Source organism: Cotesia glomerata, linkage group LG1 (genome assembly GCF_020080835.1).
Source record: "Cotesia glomerata isolate CgM1 linkage group LG1, MPM_Cglom_v2.3, whole genome shotgun sequence".
Lineage (NCBI taxonomy): Eukaryota > Metazoa > Arthropoda > Insecta > Hymenoptera > Braconidae > Cotesia > Cotesia glomerata.
The window spans coordinates 9347977-9361462 of NC_058158.1; the positions used below are offsets into that span (position 1 = coordinate 9347977).

Genomic DNA, 13486 nt, shown 5'->3' on the forward strand with positions numbered 1-13486 from the left:
TATTAATGGTTAATGAATATTTGTTAACTGTTAACAAATATTTATTTAAAATAAAAAGCAAAAATAGCAATTTTCTTATCTTTTTATAACCCTATAGCTGGAATACATGATAATAATTCAATTCACTAAATAAATTAACATTTTTAATATTTAAAAATATAAAAGATAATTATGAGCTGTGATAGAATTTGGTATTTTGCAATAAACATTATTATAATGTAATATAATTAATGCAAATAATTTATAAAGATGATTATTGTTTATAAGCAATTTTTATCAACAGACTCGATAGAGTCTGGCGCCAAGTTCCGTTCTCAAGCCAGACTACCGATTGTGTATATACCGTAAGCAGAACGGTTTTTTGAGGTTACAAATTTTTTTTTAAATTTATTTTGATTTTTTTTTTATATGATATTTTATAATAGTAGTTCATGCTTTTTATTACGCGTATTACTTGATTATTATCAATTATCTTTATAATTTCTATTTAAAATTATTAAAAATAATCAGCACAAACTATAGCGACCCAGATTTTTAGATTTTAACTTTTTTCTTATGTAAAAAGCGGACGGCCAGAGACTAAATAATATAAGGATGCATGCTAATCTTATAATAGATGGGAAACTACCGTGAAAAAAAGATATTTGACAGCTTGCAATTACACACGCCAGGCGGCGCAAGAATAACTTTTACATGAACTATAGCTTAAAGGGGATAGTTTGCCACCGGAAATGTATTAAATTAAAATTGACAATTTTTATTATAATTACAAAAAATACTGAAATCCGAAAAAAAAAACAGTTTCACTGTAAAAAAATCGCGCCAAGTCCACGTTCATAAGACTATTAAGAAAAAAAATTTTTATTTCTTTACAAAAAGATATAAAGTAAAAAATTAAAAAATCTAAGTAACCGATATGGTTGTATTTGATTTTTGGACATTAAAAAAAATTTTGTTGTAAATTTAAAAATTAAAAGAAACAATTTTGGAACGTACTTGGTGTGCGTCATTGTGTACTTCAATTTTTTTTAAAAGTCCTAGTAGATAGATTTTAGGAATTTCATAAAAAGTGAAAATTAATTAAGTTCAAAATTAATTGCCGAAAAAACAGCTGTAGTAGGAAGGTACTGCACAAGCGCCCCTGGTGGAATAAAATGTACATAATATCTATAGATATAGATATATCACCATCCATGTTAATTTTACATGGATATATATAGATATACAGTCTTGTAGTTTTCGTTTTTTATTAATTGCAATTAAACGACACTGAATTAATTAATCATTCGCATTCAGTGACCTACAATCGTCGATTAGAATTTAAAAAAAAAAATTTAACTCAAATAATGGATTTTTTCACAAGTTACAGTGTTTCCGGGTTTCACACATGACGGACAGGAAAATTTTTTGACCTATTTTGGTGTTTTTTTCCAATTCTATTGCAGTAAATCAATTTTTAAAAAGTATGAAATTAATCTCCATTAAATTATCTCGACAATAGTATGCAAAATATCTTGATTCCGTGAACTAACAAGGCTATAATAATAAAAATAGCCGCCAAAATGAGGCGAAAAAAATTTTTCGATCGTAAAGCACTCTCTGATGCTTCGCATCATGAGTCGTGCAATTTACAACAAAATTTTTTTTAATGTCCAAAAATCATATACAACCATATCGGTTACTTGGATTTTTTAATTTTTTATTTTATATCTTTTTGTAAAGAAATAAAAATTTCTTTTCTTAATAGTCTTATGAACGTGGACTTGGCGCGATTTTTTTACAGTGAAACTGTTTTTGTTCGGATATCATATTACATTGCAAGCGAAACAAATTCACTCAACAAAATATTTATTAACTGTTAATAAATATTTGTTAACTATTATTAAATACTTATTGACTATTAATAAATGTACTTTCCTCCCAAATAAATATTTATTAAATATTAAAAAATATTTATTAAAATTTAATAAATTAAACAATTGTCTTCAAATAAATTAAATTATTAATAGTTAATAAATCCTTCTATTAGTGTATAATGATAATTGTTATTATTATTATTATTATTATTATTATTATTATTATATAAATAAATTATGGTAACAATTATATATAAATTCGTGCGGTCATAATCACATAATCCGACAATTAGTGCATCGGTATTTGCACTCGTAAAATGTGGAATCAACAATTAGTGGATGATGGTTATTTTCAAGGATGCACTGTATTCAATATTAATTACAGCCAATTAGTTGATATTAGCTACACAGAGAGGCCAGTAATAACAGTCAAAGATACCATTCCATGCCCGTACGGCATTCATTACAGTACTGTCGGTGGTCAGAGTTTAGCGGAAAAGGTATTTATTGTTTTTTATAAAATTTTGATTGGAAAAACTATTTATTTTATCGGGAGATTAAATCCTCTTTAATAAGTTTTTTAAGCTGCTTAAAATTCAACTTCCTATTTGTAATACGTAAATTTTTATAAAAATCAAAGAAATTTATTTGAGAGCATTAAATTTTTGGTAAAAAAGCTCTTAAATAAAATCAGATAATTTTTTTAAAGAAGAAAATTAATTTTATTTTTTATATAAATTGTTAAAGTATTTAATTATTTTAACAAAAAGCAAATTTAGTCTATTATTATTAAGAGAATAAGAAAAATTTTGTGGCTAGTGTATTCATATGATAAAAATGGGTTTTTATAGTTAAATTTGGTATCGTTGAAAAAGTCTTGACCTTGACCTTTGAGTTGTACCTTTTCAAGGTTTCATATTATTCGCATCAATAGTCAATTTATAATGATAAGTATTTAGGATGTACTTGAAAATGCTCTATCTCTAGATACATAATTAAGAAATGACCTTGTATCTCGTGAATTTTTGACATTTTTAAAGAGATAAGCTCATCCCGATGTTACATTCATCGAGACCGTTCATTTGAGCACCCACATCAATTTTTCATATATTTTATGTATTTATATATATATATATGAAAAATATATCAAAATGCATGTGGGTACTCAAATGAAAGCTCTTGATCATTGTAACATCAGGATGAGCTTATATCTTTAAGAACATCAATATTTCAGAACGTACAGTGCAATTTAACATAATTAAGAAATTCCCTTGTATCTTGTAAAATATTGATATTTTCCAAGATATAAGCTCATTCCGATAGTACACTCATTAAGACCTTTCATTTAAGTACCCACATCCATTTTTGATATATTTTATATATTTATATATATATATATATATATATATATATATATATATATATATATATATATATATATATATGAAAAATATATCAAAAATGCATGTGGGTACTCAAATGAAAGCTCTTGTTGATTGTAACATTATGATGAGGTTATATCTTTAAAAACATCAATAGGTAAAAAATTACAGTGCAATTTAACAAAATTCATTATTTAAATTCACAAAGCAAAATTTTATCTAATTATAGTTCACAAGTCACAGCAGTCACATGGTGACTGCAAGGTTGCTAGTTTCAATTAAAATAATTAAAAGAAAAATTTAATTATTTCAAAAAATAAAACATCCATATAATTATTTTAATTTAATTATTTTTCAGTTCAACATGGGCTGCGACAATCATACAATAGTACCAATTGTCTGGCAGTCTTCAAGTGTATTTGGTAGAGTGGCTGGTTACATGCTCATGGGAATTTTAGGCGATTGGATAGGTAGAAAAGTTGTTATTTTCATTTCATGTGCGCTCTCACCCATAACGGCCCTCATTGTCGCCACTTCGAATTATTACACCATTTTCGTAGCTTCAAACGCGATAAATGGATTTTTCGACGGTGGATTTTCAGTTTGCCTTGTTCTTATCCTCGAAATAGCCAGCAATAACCGTAGATCCGAATTTCTAATCATCGGATGCTGCAGTTTTGCCCTCGGAATAGGTAAAAAAAAACAAAACTTTCCACCTAACTTAATTAATCTTTATTTACCCTCACATAAATGTTCAAAAATTTATCACAATATAATTTAGCTAGTTAGTATTTTTTAAAAATAAAAATTTGAATAATTCTTTCATTAATATTCCAGGATTAACCCCAACAATAAATTATTTTTTCCACTCATACGATATTATGATAATTATAATAAATGCTTTCTTTTTAATAATGTTTATATTTTACGGCATAATACCCGAGTCACCGGCGTGGCTTTTTTGCGTTGAAAAATTAACACAGTTGGAAGAGCTTATAAAAGAAGCTTCAAAAATGAACGGAAAAAAATCAATTCCCGATGATTTTAAGCTAGTTTACGTCGAAAATGATCTAGAGCGATACAAAATTTCGAAAAAACGTCTCTACATTTGGAACATTTTGTCGCAACCGGAAATAGCCTACGAAGTTATCGGCATAACATATTTAACAGGACTGTATGCACTCATTTTTGGTTCGTCATACTACTCAATACTGGCGTCAATTACCAAATCATACTTGGCAAATAGTTTAATCGCATTTTCAACATTAGCCGGAATGTTATGCGGACAATTTTGCCTGCTTCTGATGGGACATCGTAAAATATTGCAAATATCAATATACTTAGTATTCATGAGTTGCTTTATGCTGACAATTGATCTTTATGAAATGAAGCCGACCAATACCGGCCCGACAATAACATTTCTCCTGATAAATGTTTCAGTAGTTAGTTTGAGTTACGGCGTATTACTTAATTACAATGTTAGAACAGTTCCGACGTTATTGCGTGGAAGTTTGTCCGGAATTTGGAGAGCTACTTGGGCAGTCTTTGTTTGGATTGGAAATCATAATTATATTCAGTTTCCGACTACTGCTATTACTCTCATCCTGGCCTGTATTATCGCCGGGTTTTTCAGCCTCAATATTAAGGATCTTTATCAGCGTGAATTGCCTGACACTGTTTTGGATTCTGTTTATTTCAAACTGTAAATTTATTTGGCATTTATTTTTACGTCTAAATATTTGATACAATTTTTATTTTAAAATATATTTTTTAACCGTAAAAACGTCTCGAATTAAATCCTTAATTTATTGCAGCAGAAAGAAATTTTTAAATTAAATACTAAAATAATTTAGCCGCTCTGTAGATTAAAAATAAGGTAAATATTTACAAGTCGGGTCGACGATTTTAATTTTCATTTTTTTGAAGGAAATTTCTATTTGATTTTATTAATATATTTTTTTTGGAAAAATACATAAAAAAATGAACAATTTAAAAAAAAATGATTATCACAATTTTAACAAATTTTACAAATTTACTAAAAAATTTATAAATAAATAAATAAATTTTTTTTAAAATTGTGATATTCAACTTTTTTTTAAATTGTTCGTTTTTTTATGTACTTCTGATAAAAAAATCTATCAAAAAAAAATAAAATAGAAATTTTGTCCAAAAACATGAATGCCAAAATTTTTTCCAACTTTCAAAGATGATTTTTTAATTGAAATATTAAATTTTTTGATATTTTTTATATCACTACCATAAATCTGCCGTACACAAAAAAAAAACTTCACTTGAGCCAAGAAAATATTTTTCTTCCTAATTATTGTTTTAAGCGAAAAAAAAATTTTTTTTTGACAAGAAATTTCACTTGTTCCAACAAAATTAACTCTCTTGCTTTAGAAAATACGTCTCTTGATCCAAAAAAATTTATTTAAGTCAAGAAAATCTTGTTGGTTTGAGAAAATTCAGCCTCGAAGCTCCAAAAAATTTAGTTCTTGATAGAAGTAAATTTTCTTGTCTTGAGAAAATTTCTCTCTTGCGCCAAAAAATTAAATATAAAGATAGAAGTAAATTTTCATTAATATTTTTATTGATTAACATGTCAAATGGTAAGATCAGTTAAGATTTCATCATTTTTTTTCATTCAATATGTAAAATTGCACGCTAAAATAATACAAAATGGGTATCAAATATTCAAGAGAAAAATTTTCTCAAGGTGAGAAAATTTTTTTCTCAGCTGAAGTAGGTGGCGCTGCTTCCCTAAAGTATCTAAAAATCTTGATCAAATATAAAAATTTGTATCAAGTATTTATGATAATTTGAATTAAGAAAAAATGACTTCCGCCAAGAATAGAATTTCTCGAAAAATTTTTACTTCGGCCAACACAACTTCGGTCTTCCTTCAGGCACCCGACAAATTTTCTTGAGCCAAGAATTTTGTTCTCCAGTCAACAAATTTTTCTTTCTGAAAAAAAAAAAAATAAATTTTTTCATTTACTAACGATTAAAAAAGTTGAAATAATTGATTGTATTATTCAGTATTGAATATTTAGACGTATAGCCAATTAAGTAAGGAATTTTATCAGCTAAAATAATAAATTTTTTCTAATTAATCAGCAAAACTAAACCAAAACGTTGGTACGCAATAAATACCGATGATTCTATGGGATCGTTTGAAAAACGTACTTCAGACAGTGGATCGCGGATGAATTGGAGTCTATTAAATTATCTGAGAAAAAAAAATTCAATTAATCCCGCGCACCAGGAATCGAACGATGAGTGACCGAATTACACTTCAGGCAGTCTAATAATTTATTTAAAGGCTTCGTAAGTAAAAAATATTTGAAATTGTGAATTATAAAACAGATAACTCGGTTATGTGAATTTTTTTGTCGGTATTTTTTTTATTTATACATCCTTGTTTATGGTTTTATATTTATATATATATATATATATATATATATATATATATATATATATATATATATATATATTGTGAATTTGAGGTATTGACGCCGCAACATAAGTCCTCTTTCCATCGGAATTTTATTTTAAACTCGGCAACACCGCAAACGCCCAATCGATTTACATATACACACAAGAGCTTGTGGGGTGCATAGCTACACACCTTCCTGAAAAAAGGACAAAATTTTTTTATCTTTATTCCGCTATTCTCTACGGCTCGTAAAAAATATTAAGACCCATCACAAATAAATTCATTTTTCCCGATTTCTCCCTTTTAAATCCGTCCTAACATTTTAGATTTAACTTTATAATATTTTATGTGTGTCTCATAATTTATTTAACGATAATCTGAATTTCAATTTATAAATAGGTGATTCTCTGTAAGGACGTCTTAAATTTGTACAAAATTGTCCGACCAAATTATTTTTGATTTTATTAGAAAAAAAATTAACAAGGGCTACAAAACTATCAGCTTAATCATAATAAATAAACAGCCGATTTAATTTTTTCTTTTTCGATATTTGTGTATCTTTTGCCATATAACATGACACACGGAGAAAAATTAATTATACTACCTACTATACAAAAATAATAACTCCTACTATCTAAAATGGTAATAAAATTAATTAGTAACAAAATAATAGGTGGTATCATTGACAATTGTAATAGTTACTATTAATAATGGTAACGATTACTATCGAAAATAATAATTGTAATTATTATAAATTATAACTGTTACAATCAAAGATGGTAACTGTAACCATCTCAGATTGTAAAAATTCTGAAAGAAAAAATAATATCAATTTAATTAAATCCTTTATTTACATCCATATTTTAGCTAATGTACATTTTTTCTTTGAAATATTAAAATATTTTAAATTCCCTTCAAAATTTTTTTTTAAAAATTTGATTTTTTTGATTTAAAATTTCTTTTTTGAAATTTTAATTTTTTTTTTTAATTTGAATTTTATTGAAAATTTTGATTTTTTTGGAAATTCCAAATTCTTTTTGAAAAATTTGCCTTTGGAAATTGTTTTAGACAAATAAAAATTTATTTTTTTAATATATTAATTTTTTAATATTTTAAATTAAAAAATTAATTTTTTTAATATTTTTTACTAAATTAAGTAGTAGTTATTATTATTACTGATGATAACTGCAACCATCAGGTTATATTAGGAATTACGATTTTGATAATAGTAGCAACTAATTAAAATAATAACAGTTATTATTACTGATTACCATTATAATAGTAGTAGTTACCATCAGGATGGTAAATACTACAATTCAGATAGTTTACTTAATTATTTAAATAATATTTACTACTATCGAATTCAGTTAATAGATTTTAACATAACTAGATAATAAACTCTACTATAAAATTTTCTCCTTGCAGGGGACTGTTTGCCAAGGGACTGTTTTTTTTTTTTTTATCAAATTGAGAAAAATCAAGCAAACTATTTCAATGCATTCAACTTTTCAAGTTCTCAATTAATGTTTACATTAATCAGAATAATATTAAGACTTATGGATCCAATTTTATAAATAAATTATAAATAAAAATAGTTGCCAGGGGACTGAGTTTTGAAGTGGCCCAGACACATATTTCCAGCACAAACGGTGCTTTGACACTAAATAAAATGCCGAGAAAGCGCTAACAGCCCTATGGTTATTAACTCAAGGCTAGTTAGGTCCTTATAAACCTTACGAAAGGTAAAATAACACGCTGGATTTTTTTTTTGGGTTTGAACTTCTGGCAGGGGACTGTTCTTAAAATGCCTGGGACAAACTTTGGTTTAATGAATTTTCTTGCTCTCCTAGCCGAAAGTACGCTCTTCCTGGACGCACTTTACTCCAGAAAGAGCAACTTTTATGGCCTGCTCTAACGCAAGCGCGCTACGCATATTTTCTGGCTGGCAGCAGAGAACCTCGCTTTCATTCGTATTTTCGTGGCGAGACCGGCCTATACAGCGAGTTTCAACTGTATATAACAGTCACAACATCGTCTGTATGTAACTTGTCAGCGCAGAAATTAACCAAAAAATGTCAAATAAATAAAAATAATTTCTAACTAGATTATTATTGTTAATGAACTATTTAATAATAATACTGAAAAAATAATTTATATAAAAATTTTAGAAAATAATATAAAAGTTTTGTAAATTTTATTTGCTTTTTTTTATATTTTGACAGCTAGTAAAGCAATGTTTATAAAACAATCCATGTACTCTACAAGCTTCTAATAATTTAATTTCAATCTTTCTTAGCCGTCTAATTAAAAACTAATTATTAATCAACTTAAAAAAATTAATTTTGTTATTAAATCGAGTTTAAATATTTGTGACGAGTTCTGTGCATGTTATCTCTCTTAATCAGAGCATTTGTTAGTAAAATTTAAAATAACTTATTTTTTTTTTTATTTATTAATTTTTACTTTTTTATTATGCCCGCCCCGACCAGCAAAACTTCGGCTTCGCCTCGGCTTTGCAAAAGTCGGGCGGAGCCCCCCTCACCCCCGGCAAAACCTCGGCTTCGCCCCGCGTTTGCAAAACCCCTTCCCCGGGGTTGCGTACTTTCGGCTGGAGAGCAAGAAAAATAGTATACAACCCACGACCAGAAGTTGGATGCCCTGACGTATGTGATATGATGGCCTCGGCTACGCCTCGGCCATCATATCCCATACGTCAGGAAATCCACCTTTCTGGCCTTGGGTCGTAATATACTATTAATTAAACAAATTAATTTTCGGTACTTTTTATTGAAGAAGATTGTTAGTTAACTAATTAAGTTTATAAACATTATGGACCAAATTATATATTATGGACGAATAACTTAAAATTTAATCTTAAGGAGGTCCTTTTGCCGCCAATGTAAAATAAAAAATATTAGATTATGAGTAAATTTAATTTTTTTCTAATAGTTAAGGTCCTTATTTATCTTATAGTGAGGTTTAAATTATACTTTACCGGACAAATTTTTGAAAAAATAAAATTTTTAAATGTTAGTATTTGTTCAGAGTCTTACGAGAAAATCAGACGTTTGCAGTATTTCTCGAATTATACTATCAGTCATGGATTAGATGAAGTAAAAAAAATTAGATTTTCGAAATATTCAGGTTTCTTTTTTTGCAATAAAATATATCAGTTACCGAGATATTTATTGAGAAATTAATATTTAAAAATCACAAAAAATTCTCAAGTTACCTACAATAAAATGGAGTCAAAAGATTTGGCAACGTTGCGTAGCGCGCGAGCTTCAGACCATTCAATAAATTCAAACTAAACTTTAACGCGCTTATGTTTTTCATGCATACTTATTAGTTAATTTATTGTTAACAAATTTTCATTATTCATAATTGAAAAATAAAACAATAATTAAAAAATACTAGCATCCCTGCCATGAGACATTAGAATGTTATGGTTTTGTGACTAAACATTTTTAATTAATTTATTTATTTACACTGACTGCAAAAAGTTAAACACGGTTAAGGTTATATTGTGCAAATAAAAATGTAAACAACCGAAATAAAGCGTTGCCAAATCACGGACAGGTTACTAACAGCTGATTTACAACAGTCAAATTAATTTTTGTATTTAACTATTTTTTTTTTAATTTTCAAAATTTCAACGATTAATGCCTCATATACTATTTATTTTTTAATTTTAGGAATTTTTATGGGTTTTGTATTTTAATTTATTGAAAATTTACTACTACAGTTGTTATGACTCAACTGGAGCGAAAGGACTTCCTTAAAGTTTTAATTTTGGGAATGAGACAGCCCAGGGGACTGTTATTTCGGTGGTTTACGAATTTATCGCAAAAAAACCAAAATTTATTTCATTTTAGTTTTCAATGCTCCAAATAGAAATGTTTTTTTACTTTCGTAATAAATTTTTTTTAGTAACCAAATAACAATTTTTCTAATAAAAAAATGCCTGGGACAGCAGAAAACATCCTTACAGAGAATCACCCATACACATATAAATAATTGATTTTATTTAACATAAATAATTAATAAAGCTTCATTAATTAAAAATTTTCAAGACTCCTTTACTTCTCAACAAACTTAACTTATTCTTTTATTGTACAATGAATCCTTGCGCTAACATTAAACTCTAAGGTATTACACCAACTGATTTTCTTAAGAACTTTTAAGCCTCATTTAAATCCTGAATAATTTACAGCCCGGATATTTTTCTTTCACTAATAATAAATTAAAGTTATTAAGATAAGTAGACAAAACAATTTAAAATAAAATAAATAAATTGTGTTTAAATTAAATTAAAATAAAAATATATTTTCATTATTGCAAATGATTATCCGTTTTATTTTAGTCGCATTATTGTTCATCCGATCGTAAAATATGCAGCTTTAATAAAAGTCCCTATTGTAAAATCAACAAAAAAAAACCCATGCAATTTTCCAGAGTAATCTGACAGAAAAAAATAAACAGATGAAATTAAAAAAAATATTTCGCAATAAAGTTTTAACATTGGTATTAAAAAAACAATTTATATATTTTTATTAAACACATATATGTATTTAAATATCATACCAAACATTTTTATTTATTTTTACAAGTACATTTTCCTCTTTCATTTTCATATCCGACTCTTTATTTTCATTCAAATTGAATAAAAAATATTTTTTTAGAGACGTAAAAAAATGTTATGTTTTTATATTGAATTATTTTTACAAGCAGTAAACTCACCCCTTATTTTATTTTCACTCGTTTCCACCCTCTTGTTTTATAAATATATTCATCCATACATAGTCATGGCCCTCACAACACATTCGAGCGGTCCCTCTAAATATCATGCTATTTTTTTCCATTTTATATCTCGATATTTTCAACAATTAAGTTTAAGCAATTTTACATACTTTTTAGCTCATAGTTTTATTTTCAAGCCCTTGAAAGTAAAAGTGACCCTCGTCAAAAAGATCTGCCGTCTAATTAATAGCCTTGGATTGAGTTACAAACCCCTCTTTGCACGCCTTCACCCCACGAGTTCATTGATCTTTTCAACGTCAACAATCCTTTTAAAACTTGTATTATTTTTATTTATCTCTGCTAGGAGATTTACAGAATTAAATAAAAATAGTTTTTATTTAAATAAAATGAAATTACCATGGGTCCCGGGTTTTTGTAAATGAAAAGAGATTATTTTTTATTACACATAAAATAAAACAATATCAATTCAATATTCAATTCCGAGTACACGTTAAATATTAAATATTCCAGCCATAAAAAATGAATGGTAATTTATTGACTAAATTAAAATAAATTTAACGAAAGTTGAACTCAAAAAAAGGGACATATTTTATCTAATGTTAGACTTTTATTAGACTTTAATTTCGTCGTATACTGAAAAAAAAAAATCCTTTGACTCAATTAACAATTTCTTGGTTCAAGAAATTCGATTATGACGATCAAATATTCTATTGTTATTAATTATTAATTTTTGAAGAAAAGAGCATCAATATTTATCTTTGAATTATAGATAAAGAAGAGAATAGCTTTATTTAAATTAAGTAAAAATTATTTCAATTAATTTAACAAATTCTTGAGCTAAGAATACCCCCATGAAAAAAAAATATTAAAAAAATATGTGTCAAAATATATAAAAAATATATTTTAAATATATTAAAAATCTATAAAAAATTTATAAATTTATAAAAAATATGTATAGTAAATATATTTTTAATAACTAACTTTTTGCCGATTTTCATATATATTTTAAATATATTTTAGATATATTCGATAATATCTTAAATATATCTTAGATATATTATATCTTAAAATACATAGCTAAAAATATAAAAAAATATATTTTTAATATATCTAAAATATATTTGAAATATATAAAATATATATGAAAATCGGCCAAAAGTTAGTTATTAAATTAGTATATTACATACCTAGGCCAGTAAAATAAGAAGAGTTTCAGATCACATGTTTGTCAACCTCGGCTTCGCCTCGGCCAACAATTACATGTGATCTGAAACTCTTCTTATTTTACTAGCCTAGGTATGTAATATACTATTTCTTGCTCTCCTAGCCGAAAGTACGCTCTTCCTGGCAGCAATTTACTCCAGGAAGAGCAACTTTTATGGCCTGCTCTAACGCATGCGCGCTACACATATTTTCTGGCTCGGCAGCACAGAACCTCGCTTTCTTTCGTTTTCGTGGCGCGACCCGCCTATACAGCGAGTTTCAACTGTATATATAACAGTCACAACATCGTCTGTATGTAACATGTCAGCGCATAAACTAACCAAAAAATGTCAAAAAAATAAAAATAATTTTTAACTAGATCATTGTTAATGAACTATTTAAAAATAATACTGCACAAATAATTTATATAAAAAGTTTAAAAAATAAAACATAATAGTTTTGTGAATTTTATTTGCTTTTATTTTTTTATTTTGATAGTTAGTAAAGCAATGTTTATAAAACGATCCATGTACTCTACAAACTTTTAATAATTTAATTTCAATTTTTCTTAGCCGTCGATTACTAATTAAAAGCTAATTTTTAATCAACTTAAAAAAATAAATTCTGTAATTAGAATGAGTTTAAATATTTGTGACAAATTCTGTGCATGATATCACTCTTAATCAGAGCATTTGTTAGTAAAGTTTAAAATAACATTTTTTTTTCAATTTATTAACTTTTATTTTTTTTTTTTTTTATACCCGCCCCGACCAGCAATGACCAGCCTCGGCTTTGCAAAAGTCGGGCGGCGCCCCCCTCACGCCCGGCAAAACCTCGGCTTCGCCTCG

General features: G+C 27.0%; 1 protein-coding gene across 1 annotated transcript; it reads left to right on the plus strand.

The window, feature by feature from the left end:
• The first annotated feature begins 2155 nt into the window (after positions 1–2155).
• On the plus strand, positions 2156–8135 carry LOC123264133 (carcinine transporter-like). Its single transcript, XM_044727276.1, has 5 exons — positions 2156–2356; positions 3597–3930; positions 4076–4940; positions 6356–6565; positions 8100–8135. Exons 1-4 carry the CDS (start codon positions 2174–2176, stop codon positions 6519–6521), a joined length of 1548 nt encoding a protein of 515 aa, XP_044583211.1. The 5' UTR covers positions 2156–2173; the 3' UTR covers positions 6522–6565; positions 8100–8135.
• Positions 8136–13486: the final 5351 nt, after the last annotated feature.

Coding starts and splice junctions, on each gene's coding strand:
- LOC123264133 (XM_044727276.1), top strand. CDS start 2,174: ATGTGGAATCAACAATTAGTGGATGATGGTTATTTTCAAGGATGCACT. Junction 3,931..4,075: donor CAGTTTTGCCCTCGGAATAG/GTAAAAAAAAAC, acceptor TTAATATTCCAG/GATTAACCCCAACAATAAAT. Junction 4,941..6,355: donor GATTCTGTTTATTTCAAACT/GTAAATTTATTT, acceptor CTAATTAATCAG/CAAAACTAAACCAAAACGTT.